This window comes from Trichoplusia ni, chromosome 2 (assembly GCF_003590095.1).
Source record: "Trichoplusia ni isolate ovarian cell line Hi5 chromosome 2, tn1, whole genome shotgun sequence".
NCBI lineage: Eukaryota > Metazoa > Arthropoda > Insecta > Lepidoptera > Noctuidae > Trichoplusia > Trichoplusia ni.
In genome coordinates, this window is record NC_039479.1 from 16,932,776 (window position 1) to 16,955,450 (window position 22,675).

General features: G+C 36.1%; 3 protein-coding genes across 3 annotated transcripts; 1 reads left to right on the plus strand and 2 right to left on the minus strand.

Moving 5' to 3' along the window:
* Positions 1-12,423: 12,423 nt before the first annotated feature.
* Positions 12,424-13,832, minus strand: LOC113508456 (malate dehydrogenase-like). Its single transcript, XM_026891524.1, has one exon. The coding sequence runs from the start codon at positions 13,696-13,698 to the stop codon at positions 12,652-12,654; it is 1,047 nt and encodes a 348-aa protein (XP_026747325.1). The 5' UTR covers positions 13,699-13,832; the 3' UTR covers positions 12,424-12,651.
* A 536-nt stretch (positions 13,833-14,368) lies between these two features.
* Positions 14,369-15,660, plus strand: LOC113508457 (malate dehydrogenase-like). Its single transcript, XM_026891525.1, has one exon. The coding sequence runs from the start codon at positions 14,509-14,511 to the stop codon at positions 15,505-15,507; it is 999 nt and encodes a 332-aa protein (XP_026747326.1). The 5' UTR covers positions 14,369-14,508; the 3' UTR covers positions 15,508-15,660.
* On the minus strand, positions 15,653-22,453 carry LOC113508454. Its single transcript, XM_026891522.1, has 13 exons — positions 22,016-22,453; positions 21,905-21,937; positions 21,753-21,818; positions 20,531-20,931; positions 20,215-20,358; positions 19,527-19,653; positions 18,954-19,040; positions 18,714-18,771; positions 18,333-18,440; positions 17,844-17,862; positions 17,698-17,750; positions 16,988-17,273; positions 15,653-16,383 (listed from the first exon to the last, which is right to left on the minus strand). Exons 1-12 carry the CDS (start codon positions 22,091-22,093, stop codon positions 17,002-17,004), a joined length of 1,446 nt encoding a protein of 481 aa, XP_026747323.1. The 5' UTR covers positions 22,094-22,453; the 3' UTR covers positions 15,653-16,383; positions 16,988-17,001.
* Positions 22,454-22,675: the final 222 nt, after the last annotated feature.

Below are 22,675 nucleotides of genomic sequence, written 5' to 3' on the forward strand. Positions count from 1 at the left end.
AAAAATCCAGTTAATAGATAAATATCAAAGAAAGAAAATCACAGAAAGAACACTCCTTTAACATACAAAAAATAAGTGGCAAACGTTCGCTACCCATTCACTTTCAACAAACTTACAATTCACAATTATAAGATTGAAACTCATTTTCTTGAAATAATCAACTCAAGTCGGTAAAAGTAAAACAGCTTGTAACTGCGACAGCCCTATTAATTTGCCATATCAACTGGCCAGTAGCGAATAGAATACGACCGCCGTAACAGTAGGGACGCACGCTAGCTATCGAAACACTTATCATTTTACTGTGCCTTAGCAGACAGACATTCGAATTTGAACTTTATCACGACGCAATAAGGAATTTAAGAAGTATATTTATAAAACAAACGGGAGAATATTCGTTCTTGTGGCATAGTTAGCTAGGGAGAGACGTGTGTATGACGTTATAAAATAAAATTGAAGCCGCAAGGGCACTCGACACGGATCTAATTAAATGATAAGTACGATCTAAGATTAATGTCCTCCACTAAAGAGATCATGACTAAAATCCTTAAACATTTTACTGAATAGGAATCTAGGTCGAACAATTATAATTGCACTAATTTGTTTGAATTTCATAGTATTGTTTGATAGCGCATTGTTTTGCAGCGATTACATTTATTATTAAAGAATGTGATGATAAGGTCAATTGGAGAGTTCTCAAAACTTAAAATGGTTTAAAAAATAAAAAGAGACTATCAATGGTATTCTTAGAACGTGAAGCTGAAGGCCTTAAAGAAATATACAGCGGGTGTGGAAAAGTGATGCCGCTCTACGCCGTGTATAGAGCTGTCACTCTTCCACAACTATAATATTATTACTATTTAAGACGTGGTGACAATGTAGGCCCCTAGATCATCGATTTAAGGATTTTGTGAGAAATTCTTTATTCTAATAACTCTACATATTTATATCTAGTTACGAGTACATAGGCATAATAATAAACAATCATCTTTATTTGAATATAGAAACGTATAAAAATCCTCTCATCAGACATTCAACGAAAAAATAATGAAATGTTCAGAATTACACATAATGCTATGAAATTAATCGATAATTATTCTAAACATTTCGTGTAATAAACTGAATATCACCGATAACCCTCAAGGGGCATTACCATCAGCTGAAATAAATTATGTAGATCCCCAAACAATAGAACAATATACGGAACAAAACAGTGTTTTGTTTAAAAATATTTCACACGCCACTCAATCGGCAGTTATAATAATCTTTATTTATTTTGCGGCAACGTTAAACGCAAAGCCAAACTTAATGGCGTGTAATCCCGAACACATTAACACCAGAATAAAGATTAGGGGTCGAAACGACCACGTCACGTCATATTAATAAGAGAACTATAAAAAAAATCCTTAATATATGAATATGGAATTATAAAATTTAAATACGAAATCTTTACTTCAAAATTTCGAATAACATGTTTTTTTTAAGTAGATTTTATCAGAACAGGGTCAAGACAATACCGGCTCTTTTTGCTTTCAAGATGTTTTGCATGAGAATCTAATGACATTTGATCAGTTTACAAACAGTATAATTCAATGCAAATGTCAGATGAGCAATCAACGAGTGCAAACATATCAAATAGGTTTATTTCATCCGTCACTCTACAGTGAGATCAATAGGACTCAATAACCTTCTGGGAGTCTGTCACCACCTATTAACATGAGAATTAACGTAATTTAAGACAGATACCACTGTAGACGCTTTACAGTTACCAATACCCAAGACTTGCGAGAATTGTCGTTGATGTTCGGCAAAATGCTCACATCGAGTAGACCTGTAGCATTTCGCTGTTTTTTTTTTTATATCGGGAGGAGGTTACCAAGATCTTCCATTTCTGTAGAGTCGATTAAAATCGGGATACTCCCTCAACCACATAACAAAAAAATGGGAACCTAATAACTTATATCTACAAATAGATACTTAGGGCATTCTTAACAGTAAGTCCTTAACGTATAGACAACTAATGCGAATGTCAGATCAGCAATTAAAGTATTAAAACAAACTGAATATGTTTACTTAATCCATCACTTCAGATCAATAGGCCATAATGGCGTACAACGTGGTGTTTGCATTACTTGGCTTGAAAAGCGTTCATGAGACACATAATGTGGGATTTGCGCCGGTTAGCGGGCGTTGCGGCCGTTTGCGGGTGTTTTCGGAGCGATTGGCGCTCGCAGCCGCAGATGGCTGATAGCGCGACACGTGCCAAATGATCGCGTTCCGACATTCGCGGCCACACCACTCGTATGCACAGAGTTTGTAAGAACGTAGAACAGGACGAATTTCATTTAATAATTTTGAAGTCATCATATTCGATACAAATATTGAAGAAAGCAGGAGTCGAATAAGAGAGTCTTTTTCGATTTCTACTTCAGAATATTCAATGAAAGTTACTTGACTTGTCGAGTCAAGTTCCGTTAATTGTATTAACACTTTTTTGAGTCAAACAACTATTTGAACCATTTGACACTTTCCTACTGTTTTTTTGAACTACTTGACTTCATACTTATTTGGGTGGATTATGGATTTCGAAAGTATTTTATGCTTTTTATGTAAAAGCATACCTAATAGGTACTTTTCTTTTACGAAAAATGCAGATAAAAATTTAATTGTTAAGTTTTAAATCTAATATTTAACATCAACATACAGACTACTCTAAAACTCTATAGCCCTGTAGCAACAGGGAAATGATCGCACGCGCCGACCACGCGTCTGATCACGGTTTATCTTTAGTTTGTACGCGTGCAATTGACACTACTTGCACTACTACCACTACTCGGGGCAATAATCGCCCTAAACCATATATGCAATTAATAGGCCGTGTCATTGTGAGCGCCATTTAACATTAAAGTTCAAAGAGTGACCGACTCAATATTTTGGAACTCTCTTTTAAAGGTTAGTGTTTATGTCCAAGTAAACTGATTGCGTTCTTTTCTTCAAATTAAGTGTTAACTTAGGAATCCTTACCCAAAGGGAAAAGTAGAAACCTATTACTAAGGCACTTCTGTCTGCTCTTTCATCAGTTAAAATATGCACAAATGATGTAGGTATTTCCTCTGCCGCTATAACAACAAATACTAAAAATAAGAACCTCGGTAATGTAACCGTTGTTATGGTCAACAAATTGCTGGTGGACGACATAAATTTGAGGGATTTTTTAATTAATCAATTGCTTTCTTGTTTATGAAGCAATCTGTAATCGTTTCATTAATAACCACAATTAAATTAGAAAAATACAACCCGAGTCCAATACATCTAAAATAATGTACCTATTTGTGTAGAGCAAAACACATCCGTACTAAAAAAACACGCACAACACAAAAACGAAAAATCAAAAACAAACAACAAAGCACGAAGCCACAAAAGTCTGAAAGTACTTGAAAGTAAAGAGAGACATCATTCCCTGTAGATATTGAATAACCCGTGCCGTAAATACCTGCATAGCGAGCGCGCCACACCGCTCATTTGTACAGCCGACATTTTAATAATCGCATATTTTTATGTATGTTGCCGACAGTTCGTTGTTTTCGGCGAAAGGTGAAATGTCTAAATTGAGTTGTAGGTGTGGTTGTTTTTTTTTTTGTTTGGGTGTGTTGTTAGTGTAAAATGTGTTGTGAAACATAATTATATTTATTTTTTATAGCGAATTAAGTTTATGTTAACCTTTAATTGTTATATTCATATAAATTTTATCCGCTAATAAAAAACATTAAACGTCTCAAGGCTGTTTTAAAATATGAACTGCTTGAGAAAATCGAAAGTATTAATAATAACACGATGTAAGAATTAATATTGTGTTTACGTGATTTATTGAAACTGAGTACCTACCTAGGAACGATAATAACTAATTTATCTAATTGACCGCAAATAAACTAGGTTCATTATTCACGGACTAGGTGCTAACAATGAGTAACCAGCATTATACTTCTAAGTCGTAGGTTAAATAACAAAATACTGAACTACTGAAGACTTTTCAAAAGGTATATTTTTAACCTAGTAGTTAAACTGGTGTTATTAAAATTATAGGAAAAGGAAACTAATCGGGTTAGTTTTTTTTTTTAGCTTTTTCTCTTTTTTGGTGCCCCGTGTATTGAATTATATCATAGATAGAGCATAGTAATTTGGGCATGGCTGTCGCCGCCAAAATCAATCGGACGCGACGCGCGACGTGTCGCGGGTTTCTGTCCAAACTTAGGACAAGCTTTTGTGTAATCCTCGAATACTGTCCTGAGTCTGGATGTCTTTGCGCATGTAACTTGAATGTTTGTAAAACCGCCCGCGACACAAGCATGAAACACCATATCAAAGGAGTTGTTTAAAAATTTAGAAGAAGGGCAGCAACTAGTTTTCCAGATGATCCTGAAATTCATTTGTAGTAAGAAGAAGTTTGATTTCAAAAATAACATTATCATAATTAGGACAAATTATAAAACGTCTTATTTGATATTACAGCAGTGACTCACGTCGCGTCGCATCCCACGGGCCGTACGCCGTGTCTTTAGAATTTTAATTAAATTGTTCATTGGCTCAATTAAATCGATTATTAAAAGCCGAGTCGAGGGGTGACGCGTCGACTGTTGCTCCACTTGAAACGCTACATGGCGTCTATAGCTAATATCTAATTGAATCAACTATTGTTGTTGTGTGAAATATTAAAGTGTATTGGTAGTTAATCGTGTGTGTAAATGAAATACTTTTGTAGGTACATACTGATATGACGTAGTTTATGTAATAAGGTGAAGATATTGCTTACATTAATATTTAAAAGTATCGATACTAATAGATAGTTGTAAAGTTAGGAACAACATCTGCATAGAGATGTATTTTACATTTAAATTTCTGGGAAACGCAAAGTTAAAAATAGTCCAGTGAATAGGTCAAAGGTTATTGAATAAATCCGTTACAAGAATGGCAGGGTTCAAATGGAACAATGCACTAACTTTCGGTATAGTACGGGTACATAGTTTTTGGTGTAAACAGTTAGTTATGCCATGACAGAACATTGAATTCTTTAGACCACACGAAGGAGTTTACAATATAGCTTTCGCATATCCCTTCAAAAGAACGAGACAACAACAACTCTAAGTTCTATGCAAAAACAGGACAACAACACACATGAGTACGGTAGCACGTCTATAACTTGCATCAGTTGCATCTAATTATTTTGCGTTCCAGCAACAATGTCATTAGTTTATTTTAACACAATTATTTTGAAAATTGTGTTTGAAAATAGAATATTAATTTTGATGGCGGGGCTTGGCATTAATTATGTTTTACAGCTGACTTCCTTCGCCAGTTTCAGACGTCCTGTTTAACTTGATGTGACTTGTGTAGTCACAAAATTATGTCTTTGTTTACGTTGAAATCTATACTAATATATAAAGCTGAAGAGTTTTTTGTTTGTTTTAACGCGCTAATCTCAGGAACTACTGGTTCAAATTGTGTTCAATAGACCATTAATCGGGGAAGGTTTTAATATATATAACATCACGCTGCAACTAATAGGAGCGAAGATACAATGAAAATGTGGCAAAAACGGGGAAAAATATTAATCTTCGAATGCTTTCGTTCAAAAATTCCTAACTTATATCTTCTATTCACGCGGACGAAGTCGCGGGCAACAGCTAGTGTCTCTATACTTATGTATTATGTAGTCACTTTGTTTGAGCTTATGTCGATAAAGATGTTTTTACGACATCTATTTTTGTTTTGCTTATATTTCTATATATGTTATCAAAATCAAAATCAAAATCAAAATTCATTTATTCAAATTAGGCTACTAAGTAGCACTTTTTGAAGGTCAGCATCATTTACATTGGACAGCACCCAGTTTCGCCCACCCTTCACCGCTTCCTAAGTGCTTTTGCTGTGAGAGAAGAAACGGCGCAACAAACTCCCCAGCAGCACGCTGTCTTTCCAATTACAAAATTATTAGATATTATTATTATACAAAACAATAACAAATAAGTGTGTAGGTGCCGTGCCAAACAAACAAAAATTTGAGGTCGCTGTATCTAAGCCTATACGAAATTAAACTGTAAGTACAAAGGCCAAGGTCAGCAGACCGACCAGCCACCGCAAGCAGCACCCGTTCACGAGTATGACGCAAGGGTCAGCCATCACCTCCCTCGCCATATTTGAGGGAAGGAGGTGACCCGACCCAAGACGCCACCGCAGGCAGTGACGACTAAGGGAGCATGACGTATCTGCTGCCGGCTAATAAAATAAAACTTAAAGAAAGAAATACCCCAAACGTTGATTTACCTGGCACAGCCCCGAACACGGAGGCGGCATAAATTGCTACGTCATTCAATTTTATAATTAATAAATTATACATGTCAAAATTTATAAAAAATAATATATACGTGTATGCGTATAATTATACCAAAAATAAAACTAAATAGGTAACACAATGTTACACACATACATAGAGTATGTCTATCAAATTACACAATATAATATAAGTTATAGTTATATATATGCTTATAAGACTGCAGGGCCTATTGAAGTTTAGATCTTAACATCAAAGTAGAGGCAACTGTTTATTCTAGACAACAATAGTCTCAGGCATTCCATCGAAACATATCGCATAATATCGAAAACACATTTTTTCTAAAATATAGGTTTTGCACAAAACTTGATCATGAACAAAGTAAGTAGCTACGTTGTTATTGTTTTTTAATCTCTAAGATGCCTTAAGTACACTTGTAGCACTACAAGTCAAAACCTAAGAAACATTACTGCACGGATAGCCGAGTGGTTGAGGTTATAACGCCAAACCCACTGAGCGCGACGTGTCGCGGGTTCGATCCCCGCGTAAGACAAGTATTTGTGTGACTCCACAAAATGCTTGTTCTGGAGTCTGGGTGTCTTTGTGCATGTGAATTGTATGTTTGTGGAACCCCCCGCGACACAAGGAATAAATTCCATAGCGCGGGAGTCGTTTAAAAAAAAAATTACTACCAGCTAGCCGTTTCCGAATCAATCATAAACACGCCTATATTATATCCAGAACTGTTAATAGTCGTTATGGGAAGGGGGGTAAGACGGGGTAGCGAGGTAAGATGGGGACCCTCCAAAAATATATAATACAGTATTAATTGAAAAGTTATTTTGACGCCATCTAGTCGTATTTATCAGTACTTGTTAGAGTCGCAAAAAGTTTGTTCGAAGGAGCGCACGATTCTTCATGGTAAGTACATTTTTAAAATTTGAAGTGGTTTTATCTAATTATTGAAGCATATAAAGTGCATGACTGTTATAATGTATGATAAACATAATGTGTGACATATTTTTTTTGTTAATTTGTATTTATTTTACTATTGTAAACTCATTAATTCATGCCGGTTTCTTTTGATTTATAACCTCTAAAAATTCAATACAACTTTTAAGTCCAGTTTGGGAAAGATGGGACACTTATGTGGGGCAAGACGGGGTAGGTACCCGATCTTATCCGCTGAGTTGTTATTCAGTTTGTATTGAGATTGCATTCAACATTAACTATTTTTTTATAGTACAGTTCCAAAAACAGTAATGTTGTCATTTCCTGATGCTTAAATGGCTACACCGCCGTAAATCATTTAGCAAACTCTCCACCTCCACCAACTGCTTCAACCTCATGTCTCCAGCAGGCAACAGTAAATGATTATATAGATAATGATGCATTCCATCTGGTTAGCCCGAAAAAGTTAATGCCTTATTCGCGATTCGCCGAAAAAAGACCAAGACAAGTTCGAAGAAGGGGAAAAGCAGCTATTATTACTGCTTTTCTATATAAAAAAGAATGAGAGGAAAACTAAAATAGGTAGAAACTAAAACCACATGTAACAAACAAAAAGTAAATGACAAAAATAACAATAAAGAGAACTTGAAAAACCGAAAAAGCGAAAAGGCACAGAAGAAGAAGATACAGAATGTCTATACTGTCGCGGCTTGTATTCCGATTATCATACTTGTATCACTTATCGTACTTGAGGCAAGTGAGCGCATTGTGTCTGTGCAGGAGTGGAAGACAGCGATGACGAAGCTGAACATATCTGCCCGGTTTGTGAAGATGACGGCGCTTAAATAGTCTATACCCCATCTTACCCCAGGGGTATACCCCATCTTACCCTATAGGTGGGGTAAGATGGGGTGATTCAGTTATTTTTTAAAAGTTTATATTTTTATGAGAAGAACTTATTTTTTTTTGTTTTGACTGATTGTTATTAAAAGAAGAAAGACTGATTATTTAATTAATAAAAGTTCCTACGTTGTGCAATTAAAAAAGATGGGTTTTATTTATGAAATACCTTAAGGTCCCCGTCTTACCCCACCTTCCCCTATTATCGTAACGGGTATAAATTGAGGACAATTAGCACTGGTCATAAATTGCCGCAGCTTCCGCGATTGTTGCTCTCCAGCTCCCAGGGGCGTCATCGACTTCTAATTTATAGGTTTTCTAAATGCCGTAAATTAGGACAATCACTTTTGCTGTATAACAAATAAAAATCGAATGGAATGGTTAAGAATTATGACTTCATTTTGTTGGCTGAGAAGCTTTGGTATGTACTTGTGGTTAATTAAAATTGTTCATCCAAAAATAATGTTTTTCCTTGACTTTTGTTTAATACGTCAAAACCACAAATGTGGGATGTCATACATTCATTCACATTCAATAGCTTGACTCATTAGGAATCAAATTCTGAACTCATCGAGAAAGCCAGTCAGCGACTGTAATGGAACAAATTTGTATCACTTCAAATTATTTTAATAAGGAATGTATGTATATGTGTCATGTGAATCATTTTATGTAATATTACTCCCGGTATATGTACGCCTTCATTTATTATAATTTTTTGTTCGTTTCATCGACTGTCATTTGTGGCCACACATCTGTTACTCCTCTCCGTTGACTGGTATAGAATGCCTTTGGCATCAGATTCGCAGTAGGTAGTACTTATTTTTATAATAAGTGCTAAATAAATAAATAAGTTCTAAGGATGAATAAAGCCTACAAGCAAAACAAAAAGCAACTTGAGATAAGAACATTTATGAAATAAATCTTTCGAACATAAGCTCGCTGTCACAATCGCTAAGTAAATGACAAATCAATAGAACGCGAGAATACATCACCGTCGATGACTTGTCGAAACTTTAGTAACACATGTTCTTGAGCGTTTGAAAAACTTTAAGTATGGGAAAGGCTCGATCGATCACCAACAATGGTAGGAAGTCACCCTCTCGGGAAAAAACTTGAACGGGGTGTAGCTGATTTATCGGTGTAGTTAGAATTATCGCCATTTGCAATTCTTGGTGCGGCGGGCTTAGCAAACAAGTCGAGATAACGACCTCAGGGCCTACCATCACGTCTTATAACAATATTATCGCAATCGTTAGAGCGAGATGGAGCTCTAAATGGTGTAGAGCAGCCTCACGCTTCCACAATTTCAACAGAAATTCTTTGAGGTGTTGTAGTAGGCGTCAAGGCGAGTGCGGTGAAGACGGTCGTCTGAAACTTCACGCATTCTTTGCGACCGGCATTTGTTTAACAGTTGCATACAAATGTAATTTACAAGTTAAACGGTCTGTAAGTTATCACCAGTCCAAAAGTTAGGTGAATAATGCGTGACACAATTAATGTGTCTAATGTAAATCTGTATAAACACGTAGGTGAGTTTTCGTAGATAGGAAATAACGACGGTTTTTTGGGTTAAACAAAAAATGAGGAATCTCTTGTATAGGTACCATGAGCACCTATACTCTTGTATAAAGTGATGACTTCAACTCCTAATCCCATGTTATCAACGGCATCCGGTGACACTGGTACTCAACAACAATGTTTAAAAAAGGCTAGTAAAGATATTACGCTTATTATCACACTATAAGTACCTACTATACAACCTACCTATACTATAAAACTAATAGCTATCACACAAGCATCTCACACAGCCCCACTCCGAAGGCGCCGACAGACGACACCCACGGGACTCCTCAACGACTTCTCTGGAACTTCGCCTCGATACGACTTCAGGAGTTTTTGTAACACGCTCCGATCTAGCCAAATTTTTGATAAATGAGTTTTTTCTTACATTCAGGATGAATAAGGGAGGAAATTTGGATGGATATACATTCATTTAGGTATCTACCTATGCTACCAGTGTGATGTTGAGATTTTTACGGCAAGATATACGTTTTAAGGTTGCTTTTTACCACAGCAAGTCATTTAGAAAATGCAACGGTTTACTCACGCGTATTTATCGGTATGTCCCGACCCGACTAGTTTCTGAAAATAGCGGAATCATGAGCTGACGCGCGATGAATATGCGTGAGTTCATCGTGAAACATCCTTACGAAAATTAATATGAAAAGTACCACAGTAGAAATCATTGATGAAATTCACTATTAATCATAAATAATACAGTAATCCAAAGACGAGATAATAATGGATGCATAAAGTAGAAACAGAAATTTGCCCTACGGAATTATACAAGAATAGACCTTCAAATAAGACATCGGCAAAGGCTATCAAGAAACCTTTAGCTAGAATTGTTTAATTTAAAGTAAAAATCGTAACTAACCTTAGCAGTAACACAAAATTCCTTACCTGGCTCCAAAACAAAGTTAACCTGAATTCGCGACAATATTTAATACAGCTCCCAGTCCACTAGATAACATTGACAAACAGTTAGGACTCTATTTAAATGTGGAACAAGAACATTAACATTAAGAAACAGGTACGCATAAAACTGATAATATCAGCTGAGGCGCAGATATGCATCGAGATCAATCTACGCGATTACTATGAGCCTTTAAATCATTAAGGAAAAAGCGAGACGCCAATAAGCTGTGTAATGCGCTCTCTTGCTTCCACAATGACAACAGTTCCGAACTAAGTGTTTTCAGTACGGGATCTGATATACAACATGCCCAGACGATCAAGGAGTTCGGTATGCTGTTACTATGATAATTAACGCTTATTTAAATATCTCGTGTCTAGTCCATATTAATAGCAATTCTCAATACTTGATAAGGATGCGCGGATGCTACCATAACAAGAAATTAATTGCCGTTTACATTCTAAACATTTTTTAACGTATGGATCTGCTTACTCCAAGTAATGTCATTTAAAGAACTCTAGGGGATAGTGGCTTCTTTTACAATACTACGGCGTCTGGTATAACTCGAATCAACAACATTGTCTAAGGACAAAATTCTATCATAAATGGTGTGACATAATCACATCGGTACTAAATATAACGACAGATAAGTACCAATAGGAAGCGTAAACGTTTAACGAAGATAACGACACGAAGACCCTTCCAATCATGACCGTAGATGACTTTATAATGTGTGTAAAATAAAGCCAAACGTTAATGTAGCACACAGGCAATCACAAACAGTGTAGTGGCAATAAATGGTCCTTACTGAGGTGTAATCACCGGTCTCCCGACCCTTAACCCTCACTCAAGTTAACACCGTCAGACGGCGGTCGTCAAGACCGAAAGACATTAAACTCAATGTAACGCCGCGGCGGACCCGTATGGCCGCTCAGCGATTATCTTAAAGTTAACCCTGTCGTTACGATCCTTATTTGCGGTTGCACCGAGCTCGAACGCTCCCCGCCTGTTAAGTTAGGATCACATGAAATTATATTGGGAGGTAAATTTCAACATCTGGTGAGCGCACTTTTTTAATGAACCTCCTTCCACACGCATCTTTGGAAATTATGTGCATTATTACGTGTTGCGTTGATTAGTGGCTGCTTTAAGAAGTCAATGGTAAATGGGTCTTCAAAATGTTCTTAAAAATGTATGCATGACTAAAAGTATGGCCTTTTGACCACCTACAATGATAAACGAATGAATGCCCAGATACTGATTCATTCAAGCAAATTTTTTCTGCTCGCTAAAAGCATACCTACTCTTCAACAAGAGCCCGACTTATTTGCTACCAAAAAAAAAATGATAAAAGCAACAAAGCAAATTACAAGGAACAATTACAGGACATTCAATATGAACGCAGCCGTAGTCTCGTACAAGAACTCAGTACGAAGAACAAGTCGCCAAGGCAGTTACAATGTTCCCCGAATGAGATGCGACTGTGATGGCCGCTTTGCGTCACTACCTCCATTTGTCCGATATTGGACCGTTACATCCGAACGCCGCAAACGTCAGCTTCGATTATGTCGCTCGCCATTCCAATAGCTTTGTTTTCAATGCCCTGTAAAAATGTTTGGACTGTACTTACCGAGAATATAAGACTGGTATTTGTAAGAGTACTTTGCGAGTGGAATTCGTTATTTAAGTTTTTGTTTTCGTTGTAGTGTATAGGGAGGGGTAGGTTAGAGTATAGGGAGAAGGGTGTTCTATAATAAAGTATAACAACACATTAGATGAGCCAGTTGCAAGAAAAATAATATTGAACATGTCCCAAAACTTGTCCACTTACTCGGTAAGTAAATAAAATAAAAAGCCAATTTTCATTAGCCTTAGTAAGTAAGAGGATACATTTATTTATTTCGTTACAAACAGAGTGATGTAAAATTGGTCGACTTAATATTCATTAAAACTTTGTAAAATATGGACTTAAAATTTCTAACAGTATTAGGTACACTAACTATCGTGCTGCTTTTCCTGCTATTTCAATGAACCGAACGTAGTCTTCACCTAGTGATACGTCTCGGTTTATAACAGGTACGGAGGAGGACAAGAGGAAAGATTCGTAATCACTATATGTAAATTCATGGCATGCTTGGATGATACCGTAAGGTCCTACAACGGTCGGTCCAGAGAAAAATCTTGTTCCAAAATGAGGATTGGCAGTGTAACAATTTACAACGACTTCACCACCGCGAAGAGCATCAATGATTGAATCAACAAATTCATTGATTGAATACGCGAACGCTAGAGTTGCGGACTCATAGCCTTGTTTCTGGAACACTACTTCGGTTCCAGCCTTTCTTACAAGACGCGTTAATGAGTCCGCTTGGCAGGGATCCACGCAGAACTCTATTGGTGTCATATTTGAGTACAGAGGTATAATCGACTCTTCTGAATGGCCTCCTATGACAGGGAGACGCAAACTTCGTGGACTGACGTTTAAAACATTCGCTGCGTAAGTTCGGCTCCTGGCAGAGTCTATTTGTGTAACGCCTAAAACCTTAAAAGGATTATAGCAACCATATTTGTATAAGAGTGCACTAGCAAATGGTACCATGGAATTTAAAGGATTTGTTGAAATTGCCAAAACTGTTTCAGGATTCTGATCGGCTATGGCACGGCAGAGCCTCTGCAAGGCGGGAGCATTAGCAGCAATCATCTGGTCTCTTGAATTTCCTGGTTTGCGAGGTACCCTTTGAACCATTACGACGAGATCGGCAGAATCGATAGACATAGGCAGCATATTATTTCCAGAAAATGCAGATACCTTCGGCCCTCCTGGTATATGATCCAGTTCCATCCCAATGCCTTTGACTTTGTCATCGTCGTCATACAATTTCAGCCGCTTTATTTTATAATTTTGCTTTAATAAGACTGATAAACATGATCCGACTTCTCCGGCTGCCCCTATCACAGAGACTTGAACATTCCTCCATGGTACATAGTTTATGCTTTTTTGTAATACATTACATATTAATCTGGAAGTTACTGTGTGGCTTAACATGGTTCAGGTATATAAGTATCAGGTATTTTTGGTATTTTTATTTATATCTCACATTGTAAGTCCGGCTAAAATTTTGACATTGTTGTAATTTGAAACCATAAAGATTCAAATAACAGTTCATTTATTCTTCTGAAGACAGAATCTTGTCTGTGACATAGTTATATTTTTAGTGTCATCTTGCAAAACACCTATGAGAGTTATTAAGTTTTTGTGTTACTTACAAAGTCTACTACTATCTACTACTACATTTCGTCGTATAGGTATTCACGAGCAATACTTTAAAAAGAAATCTTTTCCTAGATCGTAAAAAGTCGTGAAAGAGTCATAACTTTTACGCTGTAGGAAAAGCATAGGGATCTTGGATCATTGAATAATTCCACATTGTTTTGCGGCAACGGGTCAAATTCCTTTACAACAACACCTGGATGTGTATATGCTTTAATTCTGCGACACAAGAACCAAAAACATCGGCTTAAGGTTTTTTTATTTGCGATTGTATTATACGTTTTTTTTATTATAGTGCCTAATACCCAAAAACAAAAAATATAATTGGATATTACTTACATAAGGCTGCACGACAATGTATGTAGTATGAATAATGAGGGTTTACCATAATATTAAAAAAGTCACTATTAGGTTTGTGTCCTTTTTACTGACAAACCCAGAAAACTCATGTCATAGATAAAAGTGAATGTCAAATTTAATAAAAAAAACAGCCCAAAATCAATTTAACCATCAATGGAAAAATAACAAAAGTTCAAATTCTGATAATGCAAATCATCCAAACCTAGCCATAATTACCTCGCCAATATGAACCGATTTATGTCATTCCTGAAACTTTACCAACCATTGACTTTAAATAGTAGAAACTACCAAGTAACTGTGGTCGGCGGAGCGAGCGACGTCGGTCAAACATTATGCTTACTGCTGCGAGCTGAACCCGGCATCTCGAAGCTGGTAGTGCATGACACTAGGGGGCAGACACCTGGCGTCGTTCTGGATTTGTCCCACATCCCAACTGACTCATTCATTCAAGGATACACAGGAGAAGACACACTTGAACGAGCTTTAAGAAATTCCAACGTCGTCTTAGGTGTGGGCGGACTTATCCGAAAACCAGGTATAAATGAAAAGTTATGGTTATCAGCTAACACAGCCTTCATCAAAACATTAGCAGCAAGAGTAGCAAAGTTGAATCCTTTACCGTTTTTGGGAATCGTCACGGAACCAATTAACTGTCTCGTCCCGATGGCCGCTGAAGTTATGAGGAATCATGGAGAGTATGATCCGAAAAAGCTATTCGGCGTGACCGGTGTTGACGCGATACGAGCTCAAACACAGTATGCTGCACAGCATAATCTGAACCCTCGTAATTGCTTCGTTCCCGTGATTGGAGGTCATTCCGAAAAAACCGCAATCCCACTCCTATCTCAATGCCAACCCACTTGCGATTTTGATGAGAAAATTTCCCAAGAATTCACAATAAAATTCCGGAAGACTGACGAAAGAGTGATAAAAGCTAAACGAGGATTTTCACCGATCCTTTCAGTAGCGTTCAGCGCCTTAATGTTTACTCGCAACGTACTCGACGCTCTGGACGGACGACCAGCCAAAGTCAATGCCTTCATAGAGAATAACGATTTCGGCACCACATTCTTTGGAGGATTAGTAGAGATCAACCATGTTGGCATCAAAGAAATGCAAATGTACTCTAGCCTTTCAGAATATGAATGTCAATTGCTGGAAAAGAGCATCGAAGAGCTGCGCAAAGACATTTTAAAAGGAAAGAAAGTACTGGAATTGGCCTAAACCGCATGCGAACCGTGTATCAAAGCCATGTCAATGTCCGCCACACTTTTCTACGTTTGTTAAAACTAAATCATGTACCCTAAATTATTACTCGTTGAAAATAGTGTTCACAATCAATAAAACAAGCGAAGAAATTAAAAACACATTTACCAATTTACGAATATTTATTTACATAATAAGGTTTTTACAATCAAGTTTCATTACAAAGTACGTTTGTACCATTAACAACCTAGGAGAAAATAATCATATCACAGAGAATAAAGGTTGATTCAACTTAATCACTGAAAATCTCGTCTTCCTTTTCCTCTTGTATAGTTATATATAAAAGGACGGACACTTGATTTTTCAAACCGTAACACAACTACATTCCAAACGACTCTTAAACTAAACCTTATTATTCGGAACAAAATTCATTTTCAATATTACTTGACAATAACTACACCTATACTAAATTAGGAATCAATGAACACTTCTCTTTTGGCTATTAATTTGATTTAATACAATTGATTTATTATCCTTTCTGACCAAAATAAATTTGATAGAATAAAGAATATTTTTTTAGTTGGTTTACAGAATTTATCTCTTCTCTAAACCATAAATCCATATTAAAATAGTTACTCAATTACTAAATTTGACTATCTGTCTCATTAAAAAGACTGTCATCATAAGAATCGGTAATAATCAAATTCTTCTTGAAATATTTCATTATAACTAAAACGAAATCAAACTAACATTAGAACTTTCATTTCCTAATAATAAAACATTGAAAATCTAGGTAACACTAACTTTTGAACTACTGGAACTCCATACTTTTATAATTAACAATCACACTGACCACGAATCACAAACACAGAGATACGCAATCAGACCTTCAACCTGCAACAATGAAACATTTATATTAGGATGGTTACAGTTATTATACCTATTTAGTTACGGTTTCAATTACATTTAAAATTGATATGAGTTGTGCAGTGTGTAGAGCGGCGTCCCTTCCACAGATGGGAACACGTAGGAGGTAGTGGCAGGCCCTATGATCAGGTATTAGAGATTTTTTTTTATATTGTCTGCCCTTGATCCCACCGCTGGGCAAGGGCCTCCCCCTTTCTCATCCACTCCTCCCTATTCCTTGCAAGTTCCGCGGTTGAAACGCTAATACGTTGGACTTCCGCCGACTGAAACCAGACCAGCCCATTCGGGCAAGGGGCCAACTGCTTAAACCAGCTCATGCATGCTCTGCGTGTATTTAACTGGCCCTAGTTCTTTGGACTCCTCGGGGTGCGTGTAAAGTGCCCGCCCTCTAACGCCTTATAAGCCCACGGTTAACCAGCCTACCTAGGGAGTATATAGGACAGCTTTATACGCAAAATAAAGTATAGGATATTGGAACACAGTATCGTTGGATATTTCTTTCTAACAATTGAGCTTGGATTACTCTTTTCATTGAAGTTTACTCACAAAAACAACAAAAAAATGTACTTACAACTTCAATTCCTTTTATTCTTCATTACTTTTACTAATTTCGCTGCCAGACTCACTGACGGACGTGGATCGTATGCTTATCGACGTCTCTTTGAACTGACTAATGAAGTCGAGAAGCTTCTGAAGGTTTCTCTGAGTCTTGATCTGGTCGGCTAACAATTGACGTTTCTCCGCATTATGCTCGTCGAGATTCTCCTTTAAGTTCGCTGCTCTAGCCTCGAGTTTTCGTAGCTCCACGCAGAGTTTTATGTTTTTCTCTTGTAAACTCTTACGCTCGGCTAGTTTATCTGGAATCGAAATGTATTTTGTTTATAATTGGTTAAAGGGGTTTTGTTGTTGGAAATTAAAAAATAAATAAAAGAAAAACGGTTACTTGTGGACTTGGATTAAACTTGGTTGCACTGAAAGCGAGTGGAGGGGTAAACCTTATTTCAGACGATTCCGAATCAGGATTCAATTTCTCACCCACCTTCGTTGCGAAAAGTGTTCAATTACTTAAGTCTATAAGATATCATGTTTTTATCCATAAGCGGTGTGTGAATATTATATCCAACGTACGGAAGTTGATTTTTAATGTTTAAACACCCAGATTTTGGAATGGTTATACTTTTGAAATCTCCTCTACCAAGTCGCAAGTCGCATGCGCGAGCGTTGTTGTAACTCCGCGGCCGAAGAGTTCGATATATTGGACTCTATATCGTAGTGGTTTACCTCTGTAGAGCATGGCGTGCGTGGCGGGGTCGGGGTCGGGGTCGGGGTCGCGCGGCGCGGGCTCGGGCAGCGCGGCCCCGCAGGCGCAGCGCCCGCGCCCGCGCGCGCAGCCCGTGTGCTGCCACGCGCCGCACGACACGCAGCGCACCAGCAGCGACAACACGTCTGCACACCACACGAGAAATGACAATCACTCGTAGCCATATAAAATTTGAAGGAAAACTACACCTATTATTAAGGACATTAGGCGTGAGCGTTCCTCAAGCTTGTGAGCATATGTACAGCGATCGTGCCACTCGCTCACTGAACTAACGCCGCGCGTCGCATTCGTGGACAACTCGGTGCAAGCAGCCGATCTCTCACGCGAATCCTACCGAGCGTCGCAATCGCAGCACACGCTCTTACTACTACAACTTATTCAGATGAAATTTTTCAGAATTGGAAGTTAGTAGGTAAGTATGGTAGGGAGGCGTAGGACCAAAACTTCTGCCAGAAAGTCGCCGCCCAGTAACTGAACAATACGGAATAAATAAAATCTACATAATACAACTGTACTTAAATGCACAACTCTTAATCAGCTTCAAATTGAGCAAAATTAAAATAAACTATTTATCCATACAATAAAATTCACTTACCATTTCTTCCGCAGACATGACACACTTTTTTATGAGACGCATACACTGGTTCTACAGATAAACTAGCCGGCAGAGTCGCTGCCCACGCAGGCTTGCCGTTGGTCCATGCTACAAAAAGAAAATGTAGTTCCAATAAAGCACAAAAACAATATTATTATGATAGTGTAGTAATTGAACGCATTTTTCTCCAATTATTCCGACTGGTTTCATACTCAAACTAACGCATTTGGAGTACGAGACTGCGTTTTACGAAAGGCGCCAATTATATAAAATTTACTTGTTTCAGACTTGAAAAAGTACAGCTTGACTCCGAAATTACCAATCTAACAAATTTCCTATGCGGAAAAAAATGAATATTGCTAGGAAATCCATTATCCTTACCTTTATTTTCCGTAGAAGATCCTGAGGGCGAGCCTTCTCGAGATGTTTTGTTTTGGTTCTGAAAAAATAAATACACATACTAAGTGAATGTCTGACAAATCAGTAGTTTCAAGTATGATGAGAACCACATCTACTACAAACAAATTAAAAATATGACCCGGAATGGTCACAATTCACATTCACATACTTGTTTCAATTTTTTTTTCTAGTTTTGCTACACCTAAATTAAGTAATAATTACCTGTTGTTTGCGTAACTTGGCAGATCTTGTCTGTGGAGGATCATTATGAGTTTGAAGATAAGGGAACTGGTTGTACTTTTTCTTTTTCTGTAAATTAAAACAATGTTCTGTTTTATTGAGTGTGATGTATTATTCAAGTTCTCCAATTTGCTATCAGAACTCACTGAACTGCAGATTTTTTTGTGATAAATAGTGCCTTCTCCTACTATAAATAAAACATGTATAACGTGTTTTTTTTTTAAGTAAAAAAATAAAATAGGGAACTTAATTCTGGGTGCCCTTTTATTCAATTAATAAAAACTGATTTATTTTCGTGGTAAATTTGATTTGTTAACTTTATTGTAGTTTAGCATTGGTTCTTAGTCTTTTTAAAGTGACTTTCTAGCTAAAAGACATATCAAGACTAAAATTTTTTGAAGTACCTAAACAAATGGAACATTGCTCCAAATTTCTATCACATTAAATTTTGTTAGCATTCACAGTTTTGAATGGTATATTTGACTGTGTATAATATTTATCTGTCTATACCAAACTCGTCGGTAAAATATTTAAGTGAATTTGATAGGTACTTACAGGTAACATTTCAAAGCTCCCATAAAGAAATTCATTTCTGTTTGTACTTGTTGTGGACCTTTTACGGCGTTCATTCCTCTTCTTCTCTATTATCTCCCTTTGTAGAGGTGTCACTAGACCAATGAGTCTGTAAAAATAATGCATATGCGTTTAATAAAAAAAGGGTATTTCCTAAGAAGTTATTCAGATATTTGTTTCAAATTGTATGTATAAATAGAGTGTTCTATGGATTGTAAAGAGGAAAGTGATATTTTCAAGGTTTCTTTTCATTTCTTTCTGTCGAGGACAACAATAAGAGAGATAGAGGGAGAATATACAGGCATTTGTCCTATAGTGAGTACTACAATGTCAATAGGTATGAAAGGAGATTCAGATACACGCACATAGCAAGAAATCTTGTAAAGAACAATGATTTCTAACAATACCTCAAATATTTAGGTACTTCTATGTTATGTTACACATGTTTATACAAATAAATATATCTTTATCTTTATCTTCAAAAGAGGTGAACAATCTATTCAACATAAACTAATATTGATTAAATAAACGATTGATATATTTCAATGTTAAATTTGATTTGTTCAATCCAATTTTATATTTACAGTGGTTTTTAGTTGCGCTTTAAGACAAAAGACACCAATATTATTTACTTTTTGAGTTCCTACATAAATGAAGTCCAGTCAGTTACCTCAAGAAAGTTTCTTTCGACACCGGTTCACCTGGTTCTGGTAAAGGCGGCGGCGACGGCGTCGGCGAGAGCACGGCACCTCTAGACGAATCCGAATCAGACTTCTGTTCCTGCCACTCATTGTTTTCTTCATGTTTTGAATCACTATGTACAAACAAATAAAATATAAAATATTACATTAGGTTTTCAGTAAACAGGAAAATGTTTATGCTACAAATATTAGTCCACTTTAGTTGCAAAATTAATAATTATATAATAGCTTTCGGTGAATTCAAAATATCTATTTATAAATTGGAAATTCTGTAGGTGTCCTTACCTAAAAGCTTCCTTAACTTTATTTAAAGCATTAACAAAATTGCTCCGGCTATCATGGACATTGTTCAGTTGAGTAAAATTCCTTGAATATTGGTCTTTGTCCTCATTTCCACTGTGATTTGAGTTTTCCTTCTCATTTGACAATTTAATCTCAATCTCTGAGTCAGATATATTCTCTTTTACTTCATCACTATTGTTCTCAGTTTTAATATGTATTTCATTCAATACAGATGGTTTCAAAAGTGATACCGTTCTGTTTCTGCTACGATATTGTAATTGATGGTCCCTTAGTTGCTGTGCTACATATCTATTGTCGTTTTCTATATTAATTTGCTTGTTGCGTGCCTTCAAACGTTGCTGATACAATTCTAGCTCTCTTCTTAGTCTTTCTACAACCAATTTCTGAAAAAAAAGAGCCACTAAAGTATCTCATAAAAACATTAATAAAATAGTAGAAAAATAAAAACTGAACATGATTTATAATGTTTAAGTTACTTATGACATAATTTATAATATGTGTAGGGTCTTTGTGTTTAAAAACTTTAACTTAAAATGTTCTGAAGAGCATAAGTGTCAGCACTGCATTTCATATATCTTGATATTAAATAATACTAGCCTGAAAATCACACACTGGGCAAAGACTTTTCTATAGATGGCTGAGTTTTGATCATTTTTTCATAATTTAAATATTTGTTATAGTATCAAAAAATAAAAGAAGCCAAAAAAGGACCCAATTCACAAAAAATTAAAGAAAACTTTACACACTGTTCTTAAAGCAGTACATACAAGATAATTTAATTTTAATGTTGTAATGTCTTTGAGCTAACTTTGGCTGACAGCCAAGCACCTTTACTACAAATTACACAACTATTTCCTAACATCATGACAAATGTTTCTGATAATATATTTTTTATCAAACTATAAAGCAACTTAGGTAAATCAAAATATTACAAACTAGTGCCATTTCAACAGCTAAAATTAAAAAAATGGAGCTATCTTAAATGAGCATGTGGTGAGGTTTTGCTTAATAACAACCAACAATATAAACTGCTAAAACTAAGTTCAACTCAATATAACCCTTACAATATTGTCTCCATAACTTATTTAACATATCAATTCAATTTTATCACCATATAAACTACTTTAGATTGATTTGAATTCACACACTTGCACAACCTAATACTTTACAAAATATGTTTCAAACAATACAAAACAGTACTCACTTGAGTTTGTCCAATAGCTATTATTTCTTTTTCTGCTTCTTTAACTTTGGTCTTAATGTGATTATTCTGTAACAAGGCAATCCAGTATCAATTTTTATACTGAAACAAACAGGAATATTTATAGCCAAGAAAATTATTATTATCTTACTTACGTTTTCATCGTCTTGAAGGCGCGCAACCCAAATCTAAAAAGTAAGAATTTATTAGAATAAACAATAGTTTAAAACACGTAAAAATAATATAATAACAGTCACGTTATCAACCTGATGGATTCGTATCGCATTTTTCAAGTCCGACTGCGTTTTCCGAATATCTTCTTTTATTTCATTAGATACTTCCATTGTTTTAATTTACCTAATTTATTTATACTCAAGTTACCCCTTCTAATAAACAGTTTCGTTTGTTTACAACTTTTAACAAAGAAATTTAAACACAAATAATGATATGTTCACGAAGAAACAACTCTTGTTTTACAAGGATTTAAGAAACGCTCGGCTTAATTCCATTACATTTCACTTTCGGCAACTTTACACAGCGAAAAATGTATTATATAACGAAATTAAAATATTTTATACATAAATAAAATACTTTCGGAGTTTAAATCTGTCCCAAATTGGTAAAAAAATCATGATAGACAAATTGCACACAACTTTATTCAACGAAGTGAGTTGAATGAATTGAAATGAATGCACACTATGAAACAGACAAGCGTATACATATGATCACACTCACACTATTACAAAATAGTTGATTAGTGTTATGCTGCTGTGTGTTTTGCGAAAAAAAGATTACCTATTGTAAGTTCTTCACACACGAAGCTATTTGCTGAATGGATTAGGCTAAATAAGGAACAATTTAATGAACTAATAGTATGGGTACAATGTTTTTGTTTTACGTTTAGGCTTTCTCCATTTTGAAATAAA

Excerpts from the sequence above, each read along its gene's own strand:
- LOC113508456 (XM_026891524.1), bottom strand. The coding sequence starts at position 13,698 with ATGTTAAGCCACACAGTAACTTCCAGATTAATATGTAATGTATTACAA.
- LOC113508457 (XM_026891525.1), top strand. The coding sequence starts at position 14,509 with ATGAACCGATTTATGTCATTCCTGAAACTTTACCAACCATTGACTTTA.
- LOC113508454 (XM_026891522.1), bottom strand. The coding sequence starts at position 22,093 with ATGGAAGTATCTAATGAAATAAAAGAAGATATTCGGAAAACGCAGTCG. Across the intron at positions 21,938-22,015 it reads ATGCGATACGAATCCATCAG|ATTTGGGTTGCGCGCCTTCA; the intron begins GTTGATAACGTG and ends CTTACTTTTTAG. Across the intron at positions 20,932-21,752 it reads TAGCTATTGGACAAACTCAA|AAATTGGTTGTAGAAAGACT; the intron begins GTGAGTACTGTT and ends CTTTTTTTTCAG.